Source organism: Suillus clintonianus (genome assembly GCF_016758775.1).
Source record: "Suillus clintonianus strain FC179 chromosome Unknown DEU56scaffold_49, whole genome shotgun sequence".
NCBI classification, from domain to species: Eukaryota; Fungi; Basidiomycota; class Agaricomycetes; order Boletales; family Suillaceae; genus Suillus; species Suillus clintonianus.
In genome coordinates, this window is record NW_024539273.1 from 165,303 (window position 1) to 189,555 (window position 24,253).

Genomic DNA, 24,253 nt, shown 5'->3' on the forward strand with positions numbered 1-24,253 from the left:
GCGATCAGGCCATGGGTGACAGGTGCGTGTCTTAGCGACCCGGGAAGTGGTTGTTGATGAGGGAAAAATTGTTGTTCCACCGTATCCACCGGATGAGGGGTTGGCATGTCAGGGAGGGGACTCATACACTGGACTACGTGAATAGAGGTTCCCTACGCATTGAACATTCGTGTCTCTTGTAAGTTCATTGTGCCGTGGTCACCTTCACTGTTTTTGTGAAAAGTTCGTAGGAAACTGATAGCGGAGTACGTACTACATTCGCTTAGTAAGCACATGTATGTCGTCCGAGTTCTGACAAAAAAACCTTGAACTCATACATATGATCGCCATGTCAGTGGTTATGTTATCCTGCAGTACGTCTTTCAAAGTTTGTTGCCAATGTTTCCAAATATTGTCTGCGGGTGTTTCTACACCGAATCAGTCTACTGTGACTTCAGAAAGGTTCAGGTTGGCAAGTCTTGTCGCATTCCACGTTCTGCATGACTCGATGAGAGCGCTCTCGTTAATCGAACCAATTCCACGTCCCTTTCCTCGCCATATAGACGACTTCCAACACGACCCCACGCGACGCACACCTTCCCATATCCTGGTCAAAAAAACCGCCGAGTATTTGGAATGCAGCAAGGGAAGACCGAAGTCTCGCATCTCACACTCAAGAAGGAACGACCACCTCCATTCGTCTATTAAGCTCAGGATCATTCCCCGAGCCCGAGGCAGCCACAACTAGGGCATGCATGGGCGTTCGACGCGGAAAATTTCCGGGGACTTCCGCTTCATCGACAACACAAGTCTCAGCAAAGCTGTCGGATTTCCAAATATCTCCTCTCGAAATCGTCACCCACACAGACCGACACCACATGCTCATTAACAGCAGCAGACACTGTCTCTGCCAAAGCATGACAACCCTGAAATGCTCCAGTCTATTGCACCACGTTACATTTCACATCCGTGTCACAGGCCAATCACGCAGCAGCTGAGTCAAGAAGGCAAATTCCAGGCTGTACTTGAATATTCTAGCGTTCTCTACATGAAGTGTGTAGAGGACCGTGCAGGCATTTGCGAGGTTGCTGCTGATGGGCAATGTTTTTTTTACTCTCACCTATTTCATTAATCTTCCTAAACAGTACTACACGACAAGATTCTCGGCCAGCGACCTCTTACATTCCTGTTCGGTGAGGAATGGCCTTATTCCCAACTCCCGTCGTATCTTTACCTGAACTTTCCAAGAAGAATCAAAACTCGCCTATATATACGTCTACGAGAGCCATCCATCGAGACATTTTGGGTGGCACGCTTTCAGTTCCCTGCTATGTCGTGCCTACTTCCGAATCGCTCTCATTCGGCGCGTTCACGACTCAGGTGGGTTCGGATATATATCCCTGCGAGGATGCGAGTGTTGACAGCCGTGATCTGATTTCGACTTGCAATTTTCAGTCTCAATCTACGACACGACCGCCTGGCCTCCAGTCGCCTGCTGCCGCTTCCACTAACCTCAAACCACATATCAACCTGGTAGTCTCTTCGTGTGGATCATGCATGAAGCCGATTATCGATGTTCCTCTTACACTGGGTAAACAGGTACGTTCAATTGCTTTTCTCGTCCAAAATCACAATCCACAGGAGCCCAGATTAATACTGGAGAACTTGGAAGCAGCCGCTGGCGCTTTTCAAGTTGCCTGTGAATCAGCTTCAAAGGCGTTCCCTGATAGTTCAGTTGCAATTGTAGTCCCTTGTCGTGTCTCGTATGGTCGCTACACCCCTTGAATCGCATCTCATCACGAATTGGTGACATTCTATTTCGCCCAACCAAAAGCATTACGTGGATTAGCGCGCAGGACTTCCGGGATATTGATCTCGGTTTAGCGAAGGTACACCGCATGCGCGGATGCACCGTTGATCCAAATCTGCCAGAGAGGATAGAATGCAGCTACTGGTTCGTTTTTCACAGAGACAATATTAATAGACGTTATTCACTCCGGAAGCTCTTACTACAAAATAGCAAAGAACCATCACTGATTGAGAATGTGCTGAATCTATCTCGTTCATGTCCTGGATTCCGGATTCGAAGTTTCAAGGACGAAACAATATACAAACGACACGTATCGATGTGCATAGAACACGGAATGCGAGGAGCGACATGTAATCTACACTGCGCGGGGGATGCCAGCGCACAATGCTAGAAGCAAAAACAACAACGGTCGTTTCCATGCGTCCCGGTATTAAGTGAAGGGGTAACATAGTCTTCCTCACGGATATATTCATTGTCAGGGCCGGGAGCACCTGCTGCAGCATTGCGCTGCGATTCAATGAATGAGACCTCAGTGATAGCAGTAAAAACGAACCAAGCACACCAATTGACCCGGCGCGAGAGGGACATCAACAATAGGCGGAAGTGCATGACCTGCACGAACAGGCCACCAGGTTGATATATTTTGTAGGCGGGTAGCAAAGGTAGTGGGCGGCGTGGCAGACGATCGGGTGGTAGGTAGTGGTTGAGACTGAATGAAATGTGAGCCAACAATGTGATACCGGTAGCGGAAACTCACGCCGGAATTGATATCCAAACGTCCCTGAGTTGTGGTGCGCCCTGAGAGAGAGTGGAGTAGGAGCAACGTAGCAGGAAACTACATCGCGATTATCCAGTCAAATGAGAAATGAGCAAAAAAGGGGGACATACATCTAGAGGACCGCGAGGCTCAATATGATTGCGAACAGGAGGAATTGTGGCCGTACGAGAAGAGAAGGGAAGAAGTTTGCGGAGGCGAAGTAAAATGGGTTGCTGTGGGTTGATTGTAGGCGGAGGCCTCTGCACCGTAGGTATGGCGGGTATCGGTGGTTTGCGGTGCACTGCAGGAGGACGACGAGTTGCGTCAGACTGCAATGATAACAATGTATGAGTGGTGTAATGAGTAAAAGAATGAGGCACGTACATTTAAAAGATCATGGAGGGTTGACTTTTTGCGTGCATTAGTCTGTAAGGGAATATCAGAACACGAGCAGTAGATATTTTCGGGAAATGCGTACACGGGCCTGAGCAAGCACATTGGGCGGAATATCGCATATGTAAATGTTGTACCCATCGTTGTTCTTATCGTAACTCGTGTAAGCTAGTTTGCACGAGTCAGGTGAGAGGGTAAGGGTATGGGGAGGTTGAACGTCGAAGGAAGCGAGGAGTTGGCGGGACTCGAAGGCCCAGAGTTTGATGTCATCCCCAGAAGAGCTAGCGAGGAGAATGTTGTCGGATGAAAGTGCTAGACCATTGACAGTTTCGGTGTGCCCTTCGAAGGGAGTTCCGACAGTCTCCGACGTCGAGGCGTCAAATTCGTAAATTGTCGAGGCATGGTCATCTTCTGAGTCCGTCAAGCTGGATGCGGCCACGATGGTTTTGTTTTTATTTGTCCAGAAAATTGGCGCAAGCATCACACGCCCTCCGCCAATTTCCCCTATGCTCGCATCCAATTTCTGTTTTGGAATATCCCAGACCTGAAGGCACTTCCCCACTCCTGAGTTGATTGCGAGCTTCTTCGAATCCGTCGAGAATCGAACTGCGCCCACAAAATCACCAAACTCAAATGGACCGGCCACGAGTTCGCCGGTCTCCAAGTTCCCACCACACCCTGGCAGGAGTATCCATACTCCTTAGCCATAGTAACAGCATAGTTTTTGATACTCACCAAGGAATCCCTGGTGCTTCCTTTATTGATACTCTTCCAGGGAGTATGGTCCCTTCAGGTACTTCCCTTTATTCATACTTTGCTGGGGAAAGGTAGCACAGTTCCTAGCGCAGTTTCCCAGGCCCCACTGATCGGGGTAGATCTTACTGGTTCTCGTCCCTAGCACAGTTTCTCAGGCCCCACTGATCGGGGTAGATCTTACTGGTTCTCGTCCCTGGATTGTTTCCCTTTGTGGGCTTAAATATAGATCCTCCCCATCAATGGGCTTAAATATAGACCAACCGCCATCAAATATGTCGTCCCAATTTGGTAAACACGGAGAGTTGTTGAAAACATTAAACATAGCATTGCTATGCCATTGGGAACAGATAGGTGCTAGTTTATTGTTTGGAACAGATAGGTACTAGTTTGTTGTGTCAATAGCATGTAGTTAATCAGACATTAATGACAAAATACATCAGAATCACAGAAAAAAACATATCCCATTAGATAGCGGTATTGCACAATGACTGGGCAATGAGGCCAGGAACAATGCTCCAAATTGAAGAGCAGTGGTCACGCATCATCCTCCGAATGGCAGCTTGCCGATGTGCATACACTACTGCACCTTCATTCTCGATGGGCCCGAGCCACGTCTTGGATGTTGCACGTTCCACCCACCAGGCCGCATGCCAATCAAAGAATGTGAGAACGTGCCGCATTTCCTCTTGCAATAATTCTACCTCCTCGGACCATCGGTTAGCACGTGCACGAGCCTTGCACCACTCAATGCGCATAGCTGGAAAACAGGGTTCAGAAGAGAACTGGCTGAGACGGTGGGGGACAATGAGGTGAGCTTACCATCTGAAAGCTCTTCCTCTCCGGCGCCATAATGTTGCTTCCAAATCCATGATATGGAAACTAATCTTCACCCCTCAGAAATACTTTCCCCTGCTGCTTGGTCCTCCGTCATTCTGCGGACATCCTCTTTCTCGAGCACCGGGAACTCGGCCTTCCAGTCAATTTCAAGAAGAGGCTCAGCAAGAGCACTGAGGGAGGCCCAAGCAATGCGATATTTGGTGGCAGCAGTGTCAATCTTTTTCTGCACTGTGTCGATGATCCCACGTGACCTCGTGTGTCTGCGTTGACCGGTAATCCAGTCCTTCTTGAAGCCAGTAAGATGATGCTTGAGCCGCAGGTGCTGATGAAGTTCATGTAGTGCCTCGTGTCCCTGAGCTCTGCGAAGCTTCCATTTGATGAGCAATAGGTTTCTGTCACAAGATAGAGACCGGGTGACAATAGCTGAGGGCATCCAGAGCTTGATACTGTGGACGTCTTCTTCTGTATTATCAGAGGTAGCATCGATCATCTCACGAAGACGTACGACACACGGCATGTAAAGGGTTTGAATCTTGATCCAGTGTTCGATTCGACGACGAAGTGTGTTTGTCCGCTGCTGAAGTGTAGATAGCTCGATTTCAGTAGCGTGTGCACCTATGCTTGAGGTTTCATGAATAAGCTGGCGCCTGTCAACAAAAACAATTTGTAAATTACATTGAGGATCGGAGAATAATGGTACTTACTGCTGAGTCTCGAGCTCGATTCTGACAACTATCAGGACACTTGGTGAAACCTCAGAGTGCAAGGACATGTCGAGTCCGCGTTTGAGTTGGTTTGCTTCAACTTGTGAGAGCTCCAGTCGAACAGAAGCTTGCGTCATGGGTGAAGATGCTGAGTCGAATGGGTTTGCGTTAGATCGGTCAGTCTCCCAACCCTCTACCATTGTACGCCAGGTTGCGAGGCTCTCGGCTGGAATTGCATCTTCAAAATCGACAAGGTCCGAAATATGTTGATCACGTTGAGGGATGGCATCCTTGAGCTTTTGCAAAAGAAATACACCTGTTGAAAGCGCCAGTCAGATAACTATTGATGACGAGGGTAATGACTTACCAAAGTTAGACACCTTCCGCCAGTTCCAGTCGCCAAAGTGGTCGTCGAGCGCATCACACCTCGAACCAGCTCCCATCTCCCGTGTGCTAGTAGCCATGGGATTAATATTGGACCATCCGCGTTCGGGCGCTTCGCCATCGGTTCGGGCCATCCCTTTGATAAGATTGAAGGAGAATTTAGTCTGGCATGGAGCGACGTGGGCGGGGAGGTGGAATTTCGGCACGAGGAAGGTTATTGTCTTGCTGGTGTGCGCCAGATGAATGTTGGAGGGATACTGAGACATGCGCTCCCAAAGATGTTTGTTCCACTGGCACGCGATGTCATACGAGACGTTGACAACAACAATGTCGCTCGAGTGTGTCATTGTTGAAAAAAATAAGTAATCCATGTTAACATATCTCTCCCCCTTCTGGAGATCTCCTACCACCGAGGGACGCTTGAAGTTATGCCTTGCACAAACAACGGCACCAATGCCCGTCGCTGCAAGGCCGCGCACTCGCTTCGAATCCGCAAGGTTCACTGCGTTATGACTTGCGCAGCTGCTCTTCTCCCGTGTGAGCCCCGCGTGCATGTCTAGGACGCTCTTGAACCCGGAATCCTCAACAAAATATGCCCAGCCCTGACTAAAACTGGGATCCGCTTGCTCCGATGATTTGTTCCGACGACACATTCGAAAATTCGCGTCGATCCCGACAAACAGGCTATACAACCACCTATGTGGATCAAGATAAGCCCTCGTGTATAGGTGAATGGACTGGACTTACTGTTTTTCTTTAGGGGTGTCTGCCCAGTGTGGTGGAAGGTTTTTCCAGGTTGGGGACAAGCCGGGAAAACCACGGCAAGTTCGCCTGACTCCGTCCCCAAAATCCCAGAGATGTCGTGAGCCCGGCCTGCTCTTTTGAGGGCAATTAGATGGCGGTACTGGTGGCTAATGCGAAGGAGGGATTCGTAGCGGTCCTAGTATATAGTTAGTCATAATATGTATGAAATAGCGAAAGACTTACCTTGGGCCTCTTTGCGCCTGTGTTGTCAGTCAAGCGAGACAAAGCTTGATGATACTCGAATGCAGAACCCTTGGATTCGAACGTATACATTTGAAAATGATCTAGGAGTCGGAAGGTAGCAGCCGTTCGAGGGTCAGTACTTGTAGCAGGGTACCATCGAGCACGCAATAACTGAATGGCGTGAGTCTGTGCGGCTTCGCAGTTGCAAAAATCGAGCGCAACACTGTGAATACCGTTAGTGTTAAGAACTGTGAATTCGGCATCAAATGCTGGCACTGGGTTACAACATGAGACCCCCGGGGGATGCCTGAGTTGCATGCGTAGCCCAAGATCGCGAAGGGAGGTGCGCTGAAAGTATTCGCCTGTCCAGACCTGTGTGTAATCGAAGATCAGAACTTAGAAGGCAAATAAACTTTCAAAACAATACCTCGACATGATGCAGGGGCATGGCACAATGGAGAGCTACCACGCACGATTGACAATACATTTGAAGTCCTTCACAGTCGCTACAACAATATACGGGCTCGTTGTCACAGCCATGGAGGCCGTGACAGAATTGAGACAACATCGTGTCCCCACAGCTTTCGAGCCTGATGAATTTGCGAAGGAAAATGTCTCTCTCCAGAAGCCACAGTTTTTTAGGGTCGTCCTTTAATTGCAAAAAATTAGCGACAGGTAAAAGAACGTGAAGTGAGATGCACATACTCCTGGTGAGCGTTTGCTTGTCTTTCCGACTGGCTCTGGATTGAAGTTCGTGTCCGCAATATAATCTATATAAGCGTCTTCAACGACGAAATCAGTTTCCAACTCGGAGGGTGTAGAAATAAGTGTTGATGGCACATAATTAGCGGCTGGTGAGATTACATTGGGCGCAGAGAAATATGTCGTTTTGGCTAAAGGACGGAGTCTGTTAGTGACGTCAACAGACATGTGCGTGTGACATGAAGTGCCAGGCCCCGCATCATCATGCCCAGCTGCTGCAGCTTGTTGTGCTGCATTAGCAAGATTTTCTGCAATAAACTGGCGTTGATATTTGTCGAATTTGCGCTTGCGAGATGGGGCCATGATCGATCAACAAAAAAGATCGATCAACAGAAACGATTGATCAACAAAAAAAAGCTTGTCACGTGAGTACACAGCGATTCGAATATGTAATTAATGATCAGGGCCTCTGCCAGACTAAGTTATTGGTAAATAATGCATCGTCGAGGACATTTGGTCCTTCATCCATAAGCCGGAGAATTTCCTCCTCTGATGCAAGCCAGAGACGAGCACGGCAGAGGAGACGCGAACATTCGGTCATTAGCTGGACAGTACAGGGACCCTCCAAATTGGTAACTGAACTTGCCAGTGTCTCGACTTCTTCAAGTAAAATCCTCGCCTCCGCTAATTCACCCGTAAACCCAGGTCTAACCGCACTCCAGCCCTGTTCGTCCACATTTTGAAGAAGGGCAATAATGTGAGGTTCACATCCGTTGTGATTTCGGCTACCTCCAGTGTAAGTTCTGGTCCATAGGTCTTCCATAGTATGAAAAGCATCGAGGGTAGCCTATAAAATGAATAAAAATGTCTTAAACCTCCAAAATTATGAACACACCTCTGTAGCACCCTGACGCCGCCTCCATCTATGCCATGCTTTGATTCGTTCATAGCCCAGATGCCTTGCGTTTGAGTAATAGTTACTGAATTGAATGAAAAAGAATGAAAAAAAAACCACTTACCGTGCATAGTGTATACATTTTGAGTGTTTACATGCTTCTTTGTGCTCTGGCGAAGGCTTCCGATGCCACCCCATTTTTTTGGGTGAAGTGAGAGTGTGAGTGGTATGATCAGGAGGCGAAGTTTGCGGTGAGGCAAAGGTGTGGCAAATGCTATAAAGCACAAACACAATTACATAGTACTTACTTAGGTGGCACTGCCACAGCTTCGGGACAATTACTTTGGTAGCATTGTTGCATCGTGCGTGCTGTACTAGCTTGAGACGGGCTTCACCAGGCGTTAGAGTAGCATGTTTGCAGAATTATATACTGCTCACATTCAGAATTTTTTACATATCCCGAGACATCTTCATGAATGTACGCCCAGAGTCCAATTTGAACAACATTTGTCACACGACGGACTAGAATTTGGCTGTCTCAGGTGACAATGTATTTGTGAACAAGAAAATGTGATTGATTGACAAGAATATGACAAAATAGACTACATAGATACATCTACATTGTGCAGCGTGGACTCTCACATCATGCCGGCACCTGCATCACTCCACCAGCAGCCAGTGCCTCTGTGTACGCTCCTTCAGCAGCAGCACGAGTGGGGTGACGAGCAAAACATGCACCCGGGACTCCAACAACATGAATATGAGCACTGTGCCTAACAATTAGTTAGAGTGAATTCAAAGAAACACGGTTAGGGTGTCAGAGAACATACCAGCCCTGAAAGACGCCTGTCTCACGCCCAACGGTGATAGTGTACCAGCGTGAAGAGGCAGGAGGGTTGGCATGCGCTTGTGCCAGAGGCTGCGCAGTGACAGTTGGAACAGGTTGCGCAGCTGGTAATGTGGATGGTTGAGCGGTTTGCGCAGCTGAATCAAGTAATGTGGATGGTTGAGCAGTCCAGGCTGGAACAATGTCAGGAGGAGGCTGCGTCTGGGCTGGAACAATGCCAGGAGGAGGCTGCGAGACAGTTAACTCGTCGTCACTGAGGTCATCACCGGCAGGATCAGCCGCACCTTCATATGAAATCAGCGTCAGTGTTAGGTTTGATTGACATAATGACACTTACCGTCGGCTCGGGCAGGGCTATTCTGGGCAAAGGTCAACTGGTGGGATCCGTTGTCAATAGCCGCTTGTTATATATACAATCTCAGATACACAAATAAAATGATGACGAGAAAACTTACCATTCTGGCGTATCAGTTGTAATGCACTCCAAAGCTCAGTCAAGGTGAAGGTGTCGTCCTCATCAGGGTAGACCTTCATATTGATCAAACAGGAGGAATGTTGCGAATTTGAACTAGCTGTGAATGTTGACATTAAGTTTCTCATACACACGCGGCTTATAAGGCTGAAAAATAAACGCCTCATCTGATTGGCTGAATTGGAAATAGAGTTGAAACTCCGTCCTATATGGGGCATTCATACAAGTCGGAGGTGTCGGTGTTATCAAACATCAAAAAACATACTGTATGTGTGTCACACGATCTTGTATTGATACCTACTTACCTTGATGGGAACAATAGATGCCTGGAGCCTCGTGGACGACTCACGAACAGACTGTTTGGTTGAAGTCTAAGATGGATGGCTTCCGCTTGAGTCAGCTGCAGGGTTCTGTCTCCGCATACTTGAACCAGTTGTGCTTAGAATGGTTTGTGAAATGGCCAGAAGTTGGCATCCATTTCAAAGATAGCACAACTGGGATACCTCTTACCGAGGCTGAATTAATGAGTGATCAAATAAAAGAATTAGGTAAACTCGTTAAGCAGCGCAAGGGAGTACGTTACATACATTTTCATTTCGGTTCACAGCTAAACCACCTTAATGCAGCAACTGCGCTCTTACTGTTATCGAGGAGCGTCTTCTGCTGGTAGGGCACGCCACACCCAGTTCACCAAGACCATCACCAAGTTGATGGCAACTTCGACTGCTCGGACACGTGGACCTACCGCTGTGGAACATTTCTTACAAACGGACTACAAGGAAGACTCCTCGATCAAAGAAGAAGTTGCGGCCCAAGTGGAGAATGGTGAGTACACAAAAAACACCCGCATGTCCAGCATTCGTGCAGAAGCCAGCAAGGTGATGGCAGCCTGCGGCGAAGCCTATGTGATGCAGATGGAGGAGCAGGCGAAGGCCGAATGTCGGCGTCGTGCTGAAAGGGCAAAATGTGAACTTGAGGGGTTGCGGAATCCCTCAGACTCTCTCAAACTTCAGTACGTTTGTTTTTCGTTCACTCAAGTTTCTAAGTGCAGCTAACATACAAATAGATATATTCAAGGTTTGGGTGGGGTAGCCGGGCAACTACTAGAGACAATATTTGAGACAACTGGTTGGCACAGGAGCATATACCTAGGTGGCCCGGATCCACGTGCAAATGGGGACGTTCGTGTTTTCAGGTGAGTATATGCTGCTACCTCATTGGAAAAGGTATTCTAATGCGCGGACAGTTTTCACCATGGGAAGGGGAGCACTGGGTTCACCTTCTGCGACTCACTTCCCGACCACACCAAACGGATTGTTGAACCATTCACCATGTTTCTGAAGGGCGCATTTGGTAAGTACACGACCTTTTAATTATAAGTGAAATTTTAAAACTTTCACAGCTACTAGCGCTACATCTGCACCACCTGAAGTATTGGAGCACATCGACGTTTTCAGTGGGGTCGACACGTTCGATCCCACTCCTCTTACATTCGATCCCATCCCTCCAACAACTTCTGACTCTGTGCCCATCGTGGAAGGTGGAGGTGTATCCATACACCCCGCTGAAAACGAGCTTCGTACAATGATTCACCCAACTTCCCATGGCCCGCATGAGTATACATTCCCCAACAGTTCCTTCAATTCTGGGTTCTACGAGTCTCTCAACCCTTACCTTAGTTTACCTGAGCCTGAACCTGACACGGAGTCCGGCCTTCCAATACTCCCTCCCTCCCTTTCTCAGAATAGCCCAGACACGCCCATCACTGCATGGAAGAAGGACTTAGATGCTGGTAGGATTACCAGCTTTTCTCCACCTCGTCTTAGTGCCACCTTTGCGCGTGTGGCTTCACATAGTCCTTCTGGCCGCGGCAAGACAATACCCCGCGCGTGTCCTGTCACTTTGGGTAAAGCTAAGGCCCCTTCTATCTATGATCACCTCTGTGATTCAACATCAACGTCTCCCCGTGCACCTCCGGCAGTCCCGGTATCGACGGTTCCTATGGTTCCGGCTGTGCCTGTGCCTGCAACTCGCGGGTCTGCATCTCCCACCCCACCTCCGTCTGCTTCTGCTACTCTTACAGCTAACACGTCTGCACCTCCTGCCACACCTGCAGCGTCTCCATTTGCTTCTGCTGCTCCTGCAACTCACGGGTCTGCAACTCCTGCCACACCTGCAGCAGATGTGCCTCCGTTTGCCTATCCTCCTACCTCACCTACAGCAGTCGCGCCTGTAGCAGATGTATCTCTGTCTGCTTCTCCTCCTACAACCACGATTTATTTGGCGCCGAAGGCCCCCGTGTCTAACATGTCCACGAGCATCGAAATGTGCCCTGCCAGCACCACTGTGGACCAGACAACGGAGGAGGTGCACCCATTTGATGATGTACTCAATCAGTCGTTCCGTCGCGGCAGTCGAATGCGCCTCCCATCAACCCATCTGACGGATGCTAACAAGATTGGCAGCACTTCAAAGAGGTAAGTCAATTATTCTCAGTGTGGTGTAGAAGGGTCACAGCGTCTTTTTGCAGATCTCGCAAGTCCGTCGCGTGAAGAAGGCCACTGTAAGCTCATTGGGAGCATTTTCTCAATGTTCTTGTCACCATGTATATGCGCGCGCTGTCTTAATCTTGTACCATGTATTAATCAATGCAAATATATTCATTCTTGATGATACAATTGTTTGATTGGCGCCAACAGCACATGCTACTGTATTGATACATGATGGGCCCAGGACTTACTAGTAGCGAAGCATGTTGCTTTTAATACTGTACAGTCTACAGGACTTAGCAAAATTTTGGTTGCAAATGGCACGTGCTAATGTATTGATACAACGAGAAGACGAGAAGCAGACAGTCTACAGGACTTAGCAAAATTTTGGTGGCAAATGTCACGTGCTTATGTATTGATACAATGAGAAGAAATATCATAGGGTCAAATGTCACATGCGTATGTATTGATACAATGAGAAGAAATATCATAGGGCTTGTTTTGGAATGCGTCAATCTAAAGAACCAAGGTATGCGACATATTTAGACAGGATAAGAAGGTGTATCCTAAATAGGAACAGAAAACCGAAGGTATGTGATATATTTAGATGGGAGAAGAAGGTGTATCCCAAATAGGATGGGTGAGGAATGCTCGGCTTGCTGCTTGCCGGATAATTGATACCGAGAAGCGCAGAAGCACGGCAGGAATTAAGGTACATCCTGAATAGGATAGCCGGTGATGCCCGAGAAGCTGTTTTTCAGCCCTGGCATGAGTATTGATACAGAGAAGCCTGTATGCATACTGGCCGAAAAGCTGCTTTCTAGCCCTTGCATGAGTATTGATACAGAGAAGCCTGTATGCATACTATTGTAGGGGCTGGGGATCCTCGCTAAGTATCAAAAACTGTCCTGTTACTATCCCTGGGTTTGTATTGATAAATATGCCAGTATACCCACAAGTTCCATATTCGCGCTGTAGAATCCCATGACCCACTCGCCAGCAACTTGCTGTCCGTGGAGATATCAATGCAGGTGATTATACTTGAGTGACCTTCAAATCCTTTCACAATCCCCGTCTCAACCTCACAGGCTTTCAGCTCCCCGTGATTGTGATGTCCACCAGCAGTAACAACCCATCGACTATCCCTTGATACCGCCACTGCATACAACTTCTTCTCGCAAACAACCCGCGCTTCCTCAAGCTCCTTACCCGCCTTCAGATCCCATTGCCGAGCGGTCTTGTCCCAAGATCCACTGATCATTCGCTGGCCATCAGGAAAGTAGGATATGGATCTAATCGGCCCTCCATCACTCGAATTCAAAGTCTTTTTTGGGTTCAGAATCAATTTAGTGGCAGCTGCCATCCTCAATGTGGAAGCCATGGCTGCGTCTCCACGAGAGAAACTGTCAACTAGTAAAATCCAGGAGGTGCTCTCTGGATGCGCTTGAATGTACGGTGCGCTCTCTTTGTGTGCTGTAGGTCTGAATGTTGGTCGTTTTGAAGATTCCCGCTGGAACACTTGCGAGAGCAGTGTGCCTCTAGTAGGTCTGATTGTTAGTTCAGCTACGCTGCAAGTTCAGGTGAGAGTTATCAAGAGGATGAGAGAGGGAAGAATTCTACAATGTGAGCACAGCAAGACGGGCTATTTCTTAAATCTGCACAGGAACTTCGCTCGTGGGTGTGAATACAAAAGCTAGAGCGTCAATCTCTTGTTTATTTCCCACATTCCAGTGTTGCCGTGTGCTTGTGGGACCCTGCTGCGTCCAGATGACCTGAAAAATGATTCATATGCCGTAGCATTTCATCTTTCCTCGTTGTTCACTCGTCATCCTGGCAGTTTTGTGTGGGGACAGCGCGGAGATCCCTTATCCCATACCCTCAACCGTTTTTGGCGCACGTTCATCCAATGTTTTCTCGCTTTCCCGGCGCATCACTAACCCACATCACCTTTCAACATCGTCCATTTTTGCTTTTATCAGGCCCTGATCACGCCGAAAGTCAAAGGCGGTGCAAATATAATCATGTAACTACCGTCACACGAGACCCGCTCTCCCAGGCCACAGCTGCGAATACTGATGTACGACTAGAGCATGCACATAGAGAGTATATTGAAATGACCAATAGAGTGTAGGCAGAACACTCACTGCAGTATGATATCATCAGCTGGGTACTCGCCTCGCAGAATCAGTCTCGAATATTTGTTGTTAATTTCCAGATCTATTGACTATGTAATCTCGCACAGCCACCGCACTTTGAGATTAAATAATGGGAGAGGAATATGTAGGGGAAATTCCAAATAACCAGCAGATTTCAATGAGATAAACATACAATAATGACAATCACTGCATTTTGTGCCTGTCTGATGGCCTATGGGAAGATATAGCTACTTATAGTGGACTAGAGTCCCCGAACGGTACGACGACCTGACGGTTGCCAGTGCACGTGTACCTCTGTTCAGGTTCTCCTGCTTTGACTGTGTCTACCATACGCAGAGGATTTCTATCGGGCCCCTGCGACCAAGGAAGAGATTAGGGAAGATCAGGTGAGGGATCCTCATCCCAGGTATGCGGGAGGATGATATCCTTTTTGTACCGCCCTAGTAACGAGATCAGTGCAGATCTTCTATCCAGCTGTACAAGCCCTCCGACGTAAATATATCCAAATCAATCAATCAACGACTCGGAAATTCAAATTTTAACTTGATAACGTCCTTACCTTCTACTACCACTATGTCTTCAACTCAGGCTGATTCAGATATTGTTGACTGCACCGACAGTGCTGATTTCCGCGACAACATTATCGTTATGGAAGTCGACAATCTCCTCGTAGGATGGCCGGCATACGAAATCAAATTCACGCCTAAAAAACCAGGTCCCGTGGTAAGTACTAAGTAGACACATTCAGTTGGTTGTATGCTAACAATTCTCCTATAGAAACTCATCATTCGTCTGAAAGATGCTGTCAAATTCATGCATGTTGAAGAGTCCACTGACAGTGAAGCTGAGTTGTTGTTTTCGAGCAATGGACGGAAGAGGGCCCGCAAGAACAAGAAAATCAAGACGTAAGTATTTTGAGTGTTCTCGTTCCATGTTCCTACTAACTTATTTACAGTGGCTCCGCTATTGAAGCAAACACGATCATGAACACTCTCGCAGCTCTCAAAATCATGTCTACCAGTTCTGAGTAAGACCTTTTTTTTTAATCTTTAAATCACAAATTAACACAAAACGCATCTACAGTAGTACCTTGTTCCACGCGAATCCTGTACGATTGGTCGGAATCAGGGAGCGTCCACCTGCTCCTGTGCGTGTTCCTCTCAAACCCAAGTTTAGCGATGACAACATACCATGGCCGCCTATTTGCCCTCGTCACGCTCTCAGAGATATCAAGACGGACGAAGGAACTAACCTGTTTGAGATGATCAAAGCCATTCCTGCCGCTGTTGCCCCTGACAACACATACACTTAGAACGCTCCTCGCAGCCCTTGTATTTGTTTGCCTAGTACGCCTTTCGCATGTTTTCACTTCCATTCTCGCATGTTTTTGCTCACATTTTCGCATTGGACATTCATCATATAAATTACATGCCCTGTACAAATGGTCGCTGCGCACCAAATATTGTAATATCCGTCTAACAGCATCGCTAGAAAATCTGTAAACCTTATGTTCCTCGATTCGGTGATGTCCGGTGTAATCACGAACTCCTTTTTGCTAAGTACGCGATGGATTGAACTTGGCAAACACCTCTCAGGCTGTACAAGTACCCTTAACCCTTACCCATCAAGACCCGCCTGAGCACTCTCTACACCTCGCACATGGCCAAGAACAAGAAGGAGAAGAATCGAAGTACGAAAAGTGATGTAAGTACATCTTACATTTGAGAAATCTCGCTGTTACTGACAAAAATCAACTAGTATGCGACTTATCACAAAACTGAGGTTTTTTGCAAGTGTTCCGAATGTACTGGAGAATGCGGTCCCAAGGGCAAGTCGATACCGAAGTGGAAGGAACGGGAACATCGCAAGAAGGAGGGGGAACGCAAGAAGGCCCCAAGAATGCGTTCAGAGTCCATCAAAACCATCGAGACACTTGCTGCACACCAGATAATGCAGCAACCTGAGGCGGGACCCTCTCGGCATGTCGTAGAAGGTGCGTGGAGACTGACTCTGGTGGACGATCATCCTGATCAGCTACAGCAACACACCACCATCCTTTTCGATTGTCTGAGCCACCTGAGCTACATCATTCACCCTCTCCACAGCAGCTCGAGTCTGCTCCTGATATGGATGTAGATGATTTTGACATTGGCGAGAGTTGGAACGACCTGCCCGATGTTGGAAGTGCGGTTCCTAGTATTGAAAGAATGATCGGAGAGACTTCTGGAGTCTCTGCATCTGGGGATTCAGCTCCAGAGCCCCAGCTTACTACCCTGCGTGCTGATGATGACTTCGCTGATGATTTATACAGTGTCGACATCGATTTTATACCCGACGATGGCCAGGATGATGTGATGTTTCTCGATGGTGGTCACAACGGCTCACAGGCACTGGTGGTGCCCACCCAAACTCACAATCCGCAGATGCACCTGGAAGATGCCACCACCCATGAAACGACCGTCGAAGGGGAGCTAGTGCTGGAGCTTCCTCGTCCCCCTTCAGTAGTCTTAGCTGCAGCATCCCCTCACTGGTTTTGGAAAATCACCCTGCTGCTCATCGCGTGGCTAAATCTTCACTACCATCTGCCGCATCTCGCGTGCACTCTTATCCTCAAGATCACAAGACATATCCTTGTTGGCCTCACTGTACTCGCACCTGACGAGAAGGTAGCCGGGTCGCTCAATACCGTATTCAACCACCTCGACATCAAGGATAACTTTGATATTCACCCAGTTTGCCCGGTTTGCCACCGCATTTATCCTCACGATTCTCAAGGTGACGCAAAATGTTTGAATTGCTCTGAACCTTTATTTGAGCCCAGCGCATCAAGAACCAAACCACGGCCATGTCTACAGTGTCCACAGAATCCACTCTTGAATGCGATCCTTCGTCTTCTCTCTCACGCAGGAATTGAGGAGGAACTTGATGCTTGGCACCATCACGTTCCAGAACCTGGGAAGCGCGCGTCGATTCAAGATGGAGAGATATGGAAAACCATCAAGGGAAACGATGGCGAGCTCTTCTTCGACAATAGTCCAGAACGTCCCGACAAAGACGAGCTTCGCATTGGTATCACACTAGGATTCGATGGGTATTATTCCTCCCCAGCGACGCTATACTCTCTGCTAATTGTTGATCTTAGATTTGGTTATCAGCGCAGTCGTAATGCAGGAACGCACAGCTCGGGCATCCTCTCAAATTGTATTGTGAACTTGCCGACACATTTGCGGTACATACTTGCTACAGTTGATGTTCGCTTCCTGACTTTGAATACTCGTCTAGATACCGACCACAAAATCTGATGGTCTTTGGTATCACGCCAGGGCCAAAAGAGTTTGATAGTGATGAGTTACAATTTTTCATGAAAAACTACGTCGACAACTTAATCTCACTCTACGAAAATGGAATCGTGGTCAAGATGCCAAATTATCCCAACGGTACACCATCAAGCAATTCTCTAAGTTACTTCAGCTAACACGATGTGTCTGCAGGCCGTCGAGTTCGTATGATCCTGGTCGCCGTCTGCGCTCTGTAAAGTCTGCGGGTTCGGAGGTCATCACAAGGAAGAGGGATTTTGCACTAGGTGCCACATTAAACGCAGCGAGTTGAAGACGAGGGATGCAATGGACTATGATAGTAAGTCACCTTTTACTTGTGTGAATATAACTGAATCTATTCAATCAGAATTTCCTCCTCGATACGGGGAGGAGCATACAAAACGAGCCCAGGAGTATCTGGACCTGGATGACAAGGAACGCGAGGCCTTCTTTAAGCTGCATAGCGCACGCTACTTCGAGCTTTCACGCTTGAAGTATTTTGACCCAGTGCGCATGTCAGTCATTGACCCAATGCACAGTTTCCTTCTCGGTGAGTCGACCTGCTCCCTATGCTGTCGTTACTCACATCAACTGTAAGGTATCATACATTGTCACTGGTACGATTCGTGGATTCAAACTAATACTATACGAAAGCGGACCGACAAAAACAAACGCGAACTGGATCAGATTCATGAGTATCTAACAACGGTATGTTTTCATTTCATTCAAGCTTTTATCTTACTGGCATCTGCCCGTTTGACCAGTTTGAAATGCCCAACTGGGTTGGACGCCTCCCTGAACAAGTCGGCTATCCTTCTGGAGGCTCGTTGACGTCAGACGAGTGGAAGGGACTTGCCTTAGTATTCTGTCCGATCGTGGTATGTTCATTTTATTGTAGCACAACAAGAACTGATCTAATTCTAATTCTAATACCTCAAAGATACCCTTTCTATGGCAGGAGTGGTACCCGAAGGCCAACACTACATACGACAAGGCATTAACGTCCTGGGAGAACAGAGAGAGACAACGTCTCATTTGTCTCACCGCTGGAAAAGCGAAAAAGGGTGACGACAAACCGTCAACGAAGCCCGTTCCTCAGATGCATCCGTCGGCACCTGACAATTTTTTGAAACTTGCTGCAGCCCTCAAAATCATCCTCGGACGTTCCTTCAGAGATGCTGATATTCCACGCGCCAAGGAATTGCTCCGCGACTACCTTATGGAATATCTCGAGGTGCGTTGACGTACGGCTCTCTAAGCTTGCTCATTCTGATCACACATGGGCTGCTAGCTTTACCCCGACGATGTAAAGCCCACGCATCATTGGGTAACTCACATTTTCGATCAACTACAAGACTACGGACCTGTGTACAACTTTTGGACGTTTCTCTTCGAGCGCTTGAACAAAGTCCTCAAGAGTTACTCGACGAATAATCACAGCAACGGCGAGATCGAAGTCACGTTCATGCGTGCATTTCAGAAGGATGTTGCATTGTGTGATATGGTGCGTGATATTCTATGCATCGGATTCGATCCTCATTCTTCCTTTAGCTTGCGAATCTAAACACTGCGCCCGATATGCAAGATGAATCATCGGCCGAGAACATGCTGCTGTTAGAAGCTGTGAGAATTATCTTGGCCACTGATGGCGACACACGCGGGACGGTAGCCTCTCTCGCTCACGAAATGGATCAAGCTGCAGAAGACTTTGATGCACGCTTCTCGCTTGGCGCCTCTGCTTTCACAACTCTCTCTCGGCAGCAGCAAGACCAACTAATTAAGTTCTATGAATCCTCGTACCCTAACGCTAAAGTTGTCTCGCGCGCAGCATCAACTAATGCAAACGACCCGAATTTCCTCAATAGCCGTGCTCGAACTTTCACACATATCGTTGTCGATGGACATCACATCCTACCATCTTCCTCGCTGAATAATGCATCAAGTTCTCTTGTACAAGCTGATATCGGAGGCAGGTGTTACGTTGGGCAAGTCATGTCTATAATATCTCATGCACCATCAGGAAAAACCTCCCCTGTGTAATACCTGGAAATTACGCGGAAATTACGTGAAAATTGTGTGAATTGCTATGTTTTATTATGTTTTATTATGTTTTACCATGTTTTATCACAATATCTCACATTACTGACATTTACTTAGTAAACTGCAGTCCCCCGTCGACACCGTCACGGTAAAGTGGAGGAAAACACGAAAAAACACGAAAAAAAACGCGAAATGTTTGTAGCATCCATACTGTGCCATTCGCGGCCATTGAATATCACACCGATGTAAACAAAAAACATTATATTGTCATCCAGACTCAATATATATATGATATCGTAATGATGGTAGAGTAGCGGTACTAGAAGTAATAGTAGATAGGAAGTAACTGGTGTATTAAATAAACCTAATCAGACTCGCCGAGTCGCCGCCCGCAAAAGGAACTTCAACGATGGGTGGCACTGCATGATCGAGTCGCCAGGTGAATATGTGTCGTACGTGGGCTGTGAAGGTCGTAGGAGTAGCAGCAAGTGGTGGGGCGGTGGGCGGTGCTGGTGTGGGTACAGGTGGTGGAGAAACTGGACGAGGACTCCTTGTCATAGCGAGCCTGAGTTTCTTGAAGCGCCCCGAGTGCTGCTGAGGTCGTGGTGTGGAAATCTGAGATTGAGGAAGGAAGTACATGCGCCAAGACGACTTGGATCAGCATGGCTCGAGCTCGAAGAAGGATCAAGACACTCACGGCCTGCGAAGAGTGGGCAATGATTGGAATCAGCATGGCTTAAGCTCGAAGGAGGATCAAGACACTCACGGCCTGCAAAGAGTGGGCAACGACTTGAGTCAACATGGCCTGAGCTCGAAGGAGAAAGGCCAGGGTGCTCTGGGGGAGGTGCAGGGGTGCTGGGTTTGCGGGCGCGGCAGATGCAGGTGTGGGTGCAGAGGTGGTCGAGGCTTGTTGTGAACGCATGGGAGGGAGCAATTGGGTGAAGTGTGGTAGGTTTTGGGGCTATGGGGAAGGGAGATAGTCAGTATGTAGGAATAAAGAGAGTGGTGGGAATAGACCACCGAGCATGTCGTGAATGTCATCCATTGAAGAGCTCATAGTTCTGTGCCAGTGTCACGGCTCTTCTGGAGTTCACCTGGATGTTGGGAGGAAGAGAGGCGGATGTTGGGATGGCCTCTACGTGGGCAGCGAGATGTGCGTCTTCGTCTGTGAATACACACATGACACGGGCAGCAACTTTGTGGTGGATGGTGGTCTTGTTGTCTTCACCGATAATGTCGATACTGAATTCCTGCAGGGGGGTTGGATGGGTCAGACGGAGGGAAATGGGGCAGACATACCAGAGCTCGCGGCTGCCAGCGCTTCCACCGATACACGTTGCGTCAGGGAAATTCGTCAGCTGTGCAGGTGGAATAGGTTGTGATGTCGAGGGCATTGGGGGCAATGCGCCATTCTGTTGAGAAGATTGCGGAGTGACGGCGGCGACGGCTGCAGTGGCACAGACATCTAAGTGAGTTATGGTGTGCACTGTGAAGGACTTAATATTGGAGGGACACGCAAATATTTCTGTTGAATTCAACCGTGGGAGCTTTTCACGATTAGTCAACATTGACTGTTTACACAAACAACTAAGTTCGCTGTGTACATACAGTACTTACAGGTAATATACCATTTCTACGAGTACTAGTGCTGTGTTTCCGCTCGTTCACGCTTGCCTGTGCTTGTCCATGCGCTTGTATGCACCTCCCGCCAGTAATTGCTTCAGGGTATCTTTACAGGTAAGTACTTCAAGTTTATATCTTAACCAATACTTGCAATTTACATCTACAGTACTCAGGCCGCGGCTCAGGCCACCGCTGGTGACACTCACAGTGGTGAGGACTGAGCGCAGAACGGATACGCCGTTCCCATTCCCTCCTTCCACTCTCATCCATCATCTGTACTTGTCTGAGCCACGTCAGCAGTTGCTGACGTGAACTGGGCGTTTACGCATGGTGTTGGGAATGGTGTGCATCTCCCATTCATACCGGATTTCGGTGCTGTTGTCCCGTGGCCACGAGAATGGACGAGCGACACCGTCCTCGATGCTGCAGTCTCTTTCTTTATAATACTTGGAATTTCAGACTATTAGATAAAATTTTGAAAATCACAACATTTTTTCTAAAATTATAACACTTTTCGCTCGGGAGGGTTTTCCTGATGGGCCAAGGAGCTGTTCCTGCAGAGTGGACGAGTTTAGACGTTCTCGATGCATGCCCCTCATTTCTTTTGAACGTTTTCAAAGACATGTACACTTACTTCAATTAGGATAGGACACGCATCATGAACATGTAGTTTTACATGGCGATAACTGAAAAAAACTGAGTAAAGTCAAGCAAAACAATGTAAAGTCGAGCAAAACAATGTAAAGTAAAACAATGTAATGTTGTGGATATATGGGTAATTCCCTGGGGAGGTTTTTCCTGATGACAGTGTCACGTACCACGTGAGATAACCCTTCTGGAGATCCGGTGGCTCAAAGAGAAGCTAGACGTCGACATGAGGGACTGGGTTAAATAGTAAGTAAACTCATTCATACGTTGGTATTTTTTTAATTGTTTTGCAGTCCGGAGCTTGAAGTTCGGTTGTGGGACCACGAAGTCTTCCTCGATCCGACAGTTGATGGTCCTCAACGTTTCATTTTGCCGTCCCACCTGATCTCCCAAGTCTGTCGAGCGTCGATCACGAAGAAAAATGACGAGATCGTACAGAAGATGTGGGTAACGATTGGGCTTAGTCGAGTGAGTACTTAGCGTCATTCATCGCGCAAGTTCAACACTAATTAACGCAAATACAGGAAGTTTCAATTTTCTAGCACGACGCAACACAGCAGCACAGCGCACAGAACAGCAAGTGTATCCTACATGTCACCATAATCCATATCATCACCGTAATTCGCTTCTCCACCGCCGTATTCGGGAGTTGTTCCAGGGCCGTCGTTCTCTTGTTCTTGAGTGTCCGGCTGATCGTCTTTGGGTCCAAAGCCTCTCGGATTGGACGTCTTGATATCGAGTGAAGCACCAGGATTCTCGAGGTTGAACTTGGCCAACACCGGAATTTCAGGTGCGTTGTCTTTGACAGTTCCGATGTTGACTCGTTTAGTATGGACTCGTTTGTTCTTCGCTTCGTGACGCAGCCTTCGCCTGATCTTGTCGATCCGCTCCACGATGTCGTTGAACTAGCACCATCAAGTCAGCAACATCAACAACAGCAAGGGTAGGTTTGTCTCTTCGGTCCTACATCCTTGGATCTCCACTCCTGACGAACCACTTCCCACACAACAGCATCTTCTTCGTCACTCCCAACGAAGCCAGCTTTCTGCAATAGGATCTTATGGTGAGCCTTCTTCTTCTCCTTGTTATCGGTTTCGAGCTCTGATATCTCTTCAGACATATACTCGGTCTCCAAGAGAAGTGTCGGATCCGCGCCATATTCTTTGGTGTATGCTTCGATGACTGACGGGTCTGCTCAATCCTTGCAACGCTGTAGGTGGTGTGATATAATAGGTTCGTGTTCATTTTCGATAAATGCACCTGCTTACGGCGCTTCTTCCTCTTGTTCACCACCTTCTGTTTCTGACGCTTCGCTCGTTTAGAAGAGTCTGTCACTTCGGCATACTTACGCTTCAAGTTCCGAAACTTGTCTTTGGCGAACGCGACGATGTCTTTCTTCGTGAAACTGACGTCCTTGTGTCCGAGGGTGCAAGTCTCTGCATCATGATCCTTTCCGAATGCCACGTATGTGAACTAACTATTTGATGATCCATTGAACACTCACATGTTGTTCGTTCCACACAATATTGGCTGCGCGATCAATGATCTTCTTGTTGCGCAATGCTTGTACCCCCTTGTCACCACCAAACGCAAACTGCAACTTCTCGCCCTCTCGCGGATCTTCTCCACCGTCGCCCCCATTGCTCTCATCAGTCTCAATCGTGTCCATGGAAGTCCCTGTGACATCGAAGATCGCTGCATCAAGACATTCCTGCACCACGTTTGAAGGTAAGTACGCATATATGTGCCCGCATTTTTGATGAACTCACCTGCAGTTCTTCGCGTGTAGTCTTCTCGGCTGCTGAGAGTTCTTGAAGAGGACGGTTGAGAAGGTATGTCCGTATCTTGCCCTTTGCCAGCTTCTTTTTCTTTTTCTGACGCACACCTTTATCTACAGGCTCATCCTCATAATCTGCCTCGTCACCGTCATCTTGGTGAGCACGTTTCAGGCGATTCACCTCAAGCTGGAGGTTCTCGCATATACCCTGTAGTGCCTGTACATCCGACGCAGTTTCTAAGTCCGGTTGGATAGCGTGTTGTCCACTGGGGGGCAGGGATTGAGGTATGTGATTTTGACGGGGCAGATTCTGTTGAGGCTGACCCTGCACAGCCTGTGCCGCAAGAGCAAGTAAAACTTCTGGCATCAAGGTTGCCAGCAAGGCGTGCAATGCAATGGGCGGAGGATCATTTGGACCACCAGACAGGGGTGGATGTTGTGGTGGAGGACCTGGTGGAGGACCCTGCTGTTTCCTGCCGCCGTTGATGCGCATTTTTGCTGGGTATATGCGCTGATTCGGACAGGTATATGCACTCGATCTTGGGCTCGGTGATGGGGTTTGGGAGAAAAGGTGAACGGATGAGTAGCATACATGTACTCGACCCATATCAGGATATGTACGCACAACGTGGTTACCTGTCCTAATTCATGCATATTCAGGATATGTACGCACAACATGG

General features: G+C 47.9%; 8 protein-coding genes across 8 annotated transcripts; 3 read left to right on the forward strand and 5 right to left on the reverse strand.

Moving 5' to 3' along the window:
* Positions 1 to 2,454: 2,454 nt before the first annotated feature.
* On the reverse strand, positions 2,455 to 3,853 carry DEU56DRAFT_423900 (uncharacterized protein). The gene is made up of 4 exons (XM_041346165.1): positions 3,025 to 3,853; positions 2,931 to 2,972; positions 2,547 to 2,875; positions 2,455 to 2,498 (listed from the first exon to the last, which is right to left on the reverse strand). The coding sequence occupies exons 1-3, from the start codon at positions 3,418 to 3,420 to the stop codon at positions 2,636 to 2,638; spliced, it is 678 nt and encodes a 225-aa protein (XP_041207116.1). The 5' UTR covers positions 3,421 to 3,853; the 3' UTR covers positions 2,455 to 2,498; positions 2,547 to 2,635.
* A 306-nt stretch (positions 3,854 to 4,159) lies between these two features.
* Positions 4,160 to 7,310, reverse strand: DEU56DRAFT_739278 (uncharacterized protein; the record flags this gene model as incomplete). Its single annotated transcript, XM_041348715.1, has 8 exons — positions 4,160 to 4,452; positions 4,515 to 4,574; positions 4,599 to 5,179; positions 5,237 to 5,552; positions 5,604 to 6,316; positions 6,364 to 6,560; positions 6,608 to 6,979; positions 7,035 to 7,310. 8 exons carry the CDS (start codon positions 7,308 to 7,310, stop codon positions 4,160 to 4,162), a joined length of 2,808 nt encoding a protein of 935 aa, XP_041207117.1.
* Positions 7,311 to 8,847: 1,537 nt separating this feature from the next.
* Positions 8,848 to 9,585, reverse strand: DEU56DRAFT_914031 (uncharacterized protein; the record flags this gene model as incomplete). The annotated part of the gene is made up of 4 exons (XM_041357585.1): positions 8,848 to 8,977; positions 9,035 to 9,335; positions 9,389 to 9,451; positions 9,507 to 9,585. The coding sequence occupies 4 exons, from the start codon at positions 9,583 to 9,585 to the stop codon at positions 8,848 to 8,850; spliced, it is 573 nt and encodes a 190-aa protein (XP_041207118.1).
* A 260-nt stretch (positions 9,586 to 9,845) lies between these two features.
* Positions 9,846 to 12,075, forward strand: DEU56DRAFT_757233 (uncharacterized protein; the record flags this gene model as incomplete). Its single annotated transcript, XM_041350102.1, has 7 exons — positions 9,846 to 10,097; positions 10,150 to 10,348; positions 10,391 to 10,535; positions 10,590 to 10,718; positions 10,770 to 10,876; positions 10,926 to 12,000; positions 12,054 to 12,075. 7 exons carry the CDS (start codon positions 9,846 to 9,848, stop codon positions 12,073 to 12,075), a joined length of 1,929 nt encoding a protein of 642 aa, XP_041207119.1.
* Positions 12,076 to 14,741: 2,666 nt separating this feature from the next.
* Positions 14,742 to 15,480, forward strand: DEU56DRAFT_914033 (uncharacterized protein; the record flags this gene model as incomplete). The annotated part of the gene is made up of 4 exons (XM_041357586.1): positions 14,742 to 14,891; positions 14,946 to 15,073; positions 15,124 to 15,195; positions 15,252 to 15,480. The coding sequence occupies 4 exons, from the start codon at positions 14,742 to 14,744 to the stop codon at positions 15,478 to 15,480; spliced, it is 579 nt and encodes a 192-aa protein (XP_041207120.1).
* A 347-nt stretch (positions 15,481 to 15,827) lies between these two features.
* DEU56DRAFT_914034 (uncharacterized protein) lies at positions 15,828 to 19,525 on the forward strand (the record flags this gene model as incomplete). The annotated part of the gene is made up of 13 exons (XM_041357587.1): positions 15,828 to 15,872; positions 15,927 to 16,161; positions 16,209 to 17,259; positions 17,311 to 17,397; positions 17,451 to 17,605; positions 17,660 to 17,699; positions 17,752 to 17,804; positions 17,853 to 18,035; positions 18,084 to 18,193; positions 18,250 to 18,363; positions 18,426 to 18,719; positions 18,777 to 18,989; positions 19,037 to 19,525. 13 exons carry the CDS (start codon positions 15,828 to 15,830, stop codon positions 19,523 to 19,525), a joined length of 3,069 nt encoding a protein of 1,022 aa, XP_041207121.1.
* An 893-nt stretch (positions 19,526 to 20,418) lies between these two features.
* Positions 20,419 to 20,970, reverse strand: DEU56DRAFT_811736 (uncharacterized protein; the record flags this gene model as incomplete). The annotated part of the gene is made up of 3 exons (XM_041353565.1): positions 20,419 to 20,485; positions 20,563 to 20,767; positions 20,825 to 20,970. Coding segments are annotated over 2 exons (351 nt in total), but the record flags the coding sequence as incomplete, so codon positions are not given.
* Positions 20,971 to 22,383: 1,413 nt separating this feature from the next.
* On the reverse strand, positions 22,384 to 24,066 carry DEU56DRAFT_914036 (uncharacterized protein; the record flags this gene model as incomplete). The annotated part of the gene is made up of 5 exons (XM_041357588.1): positions 22,384 to 22,701; positions 22,764 to 22,987; positions 23,065 to 23,245; positions 23,301 to 23,507; positions 23,566 to 24,066. The coding sequence occupies 5 exons, from the start codon at positions 24,064 to 24,066 to the stop codon at positions 22,384 to 22,386; spliced, it is 1,431 nt and encodes a 476-aa protein (XP_041207123.1).
* Positions 24,067 to 24,253: the final 187 nt, after the last annotated feature.

Bases quoted from the DNA above. Each gene is read 5' to 3' on its own strand.
- DEU56DRAFT_423900 (XM_041346165.1), bottom strand. From the start codon at position 3,420: ATGCTTGCGCCAATTTTCTGGACAAATAAAAACAAAACCATCGTGGCC. The intron at 2,973-3,024 runs GTACGCATTTCC...ATTCCCTTACAG, and splicing joins ATGTGCTTGCTCAGGCCCGT to ACTAATGCACGCAAAAAGTC. The intron at 2,876-2,930 runs GTACGTGCCTCA...TTATCATTGCAG, and splicing joins CCCTCCATGATCTTTTAAAT to TCTGACGCAACTCGTCGTCC.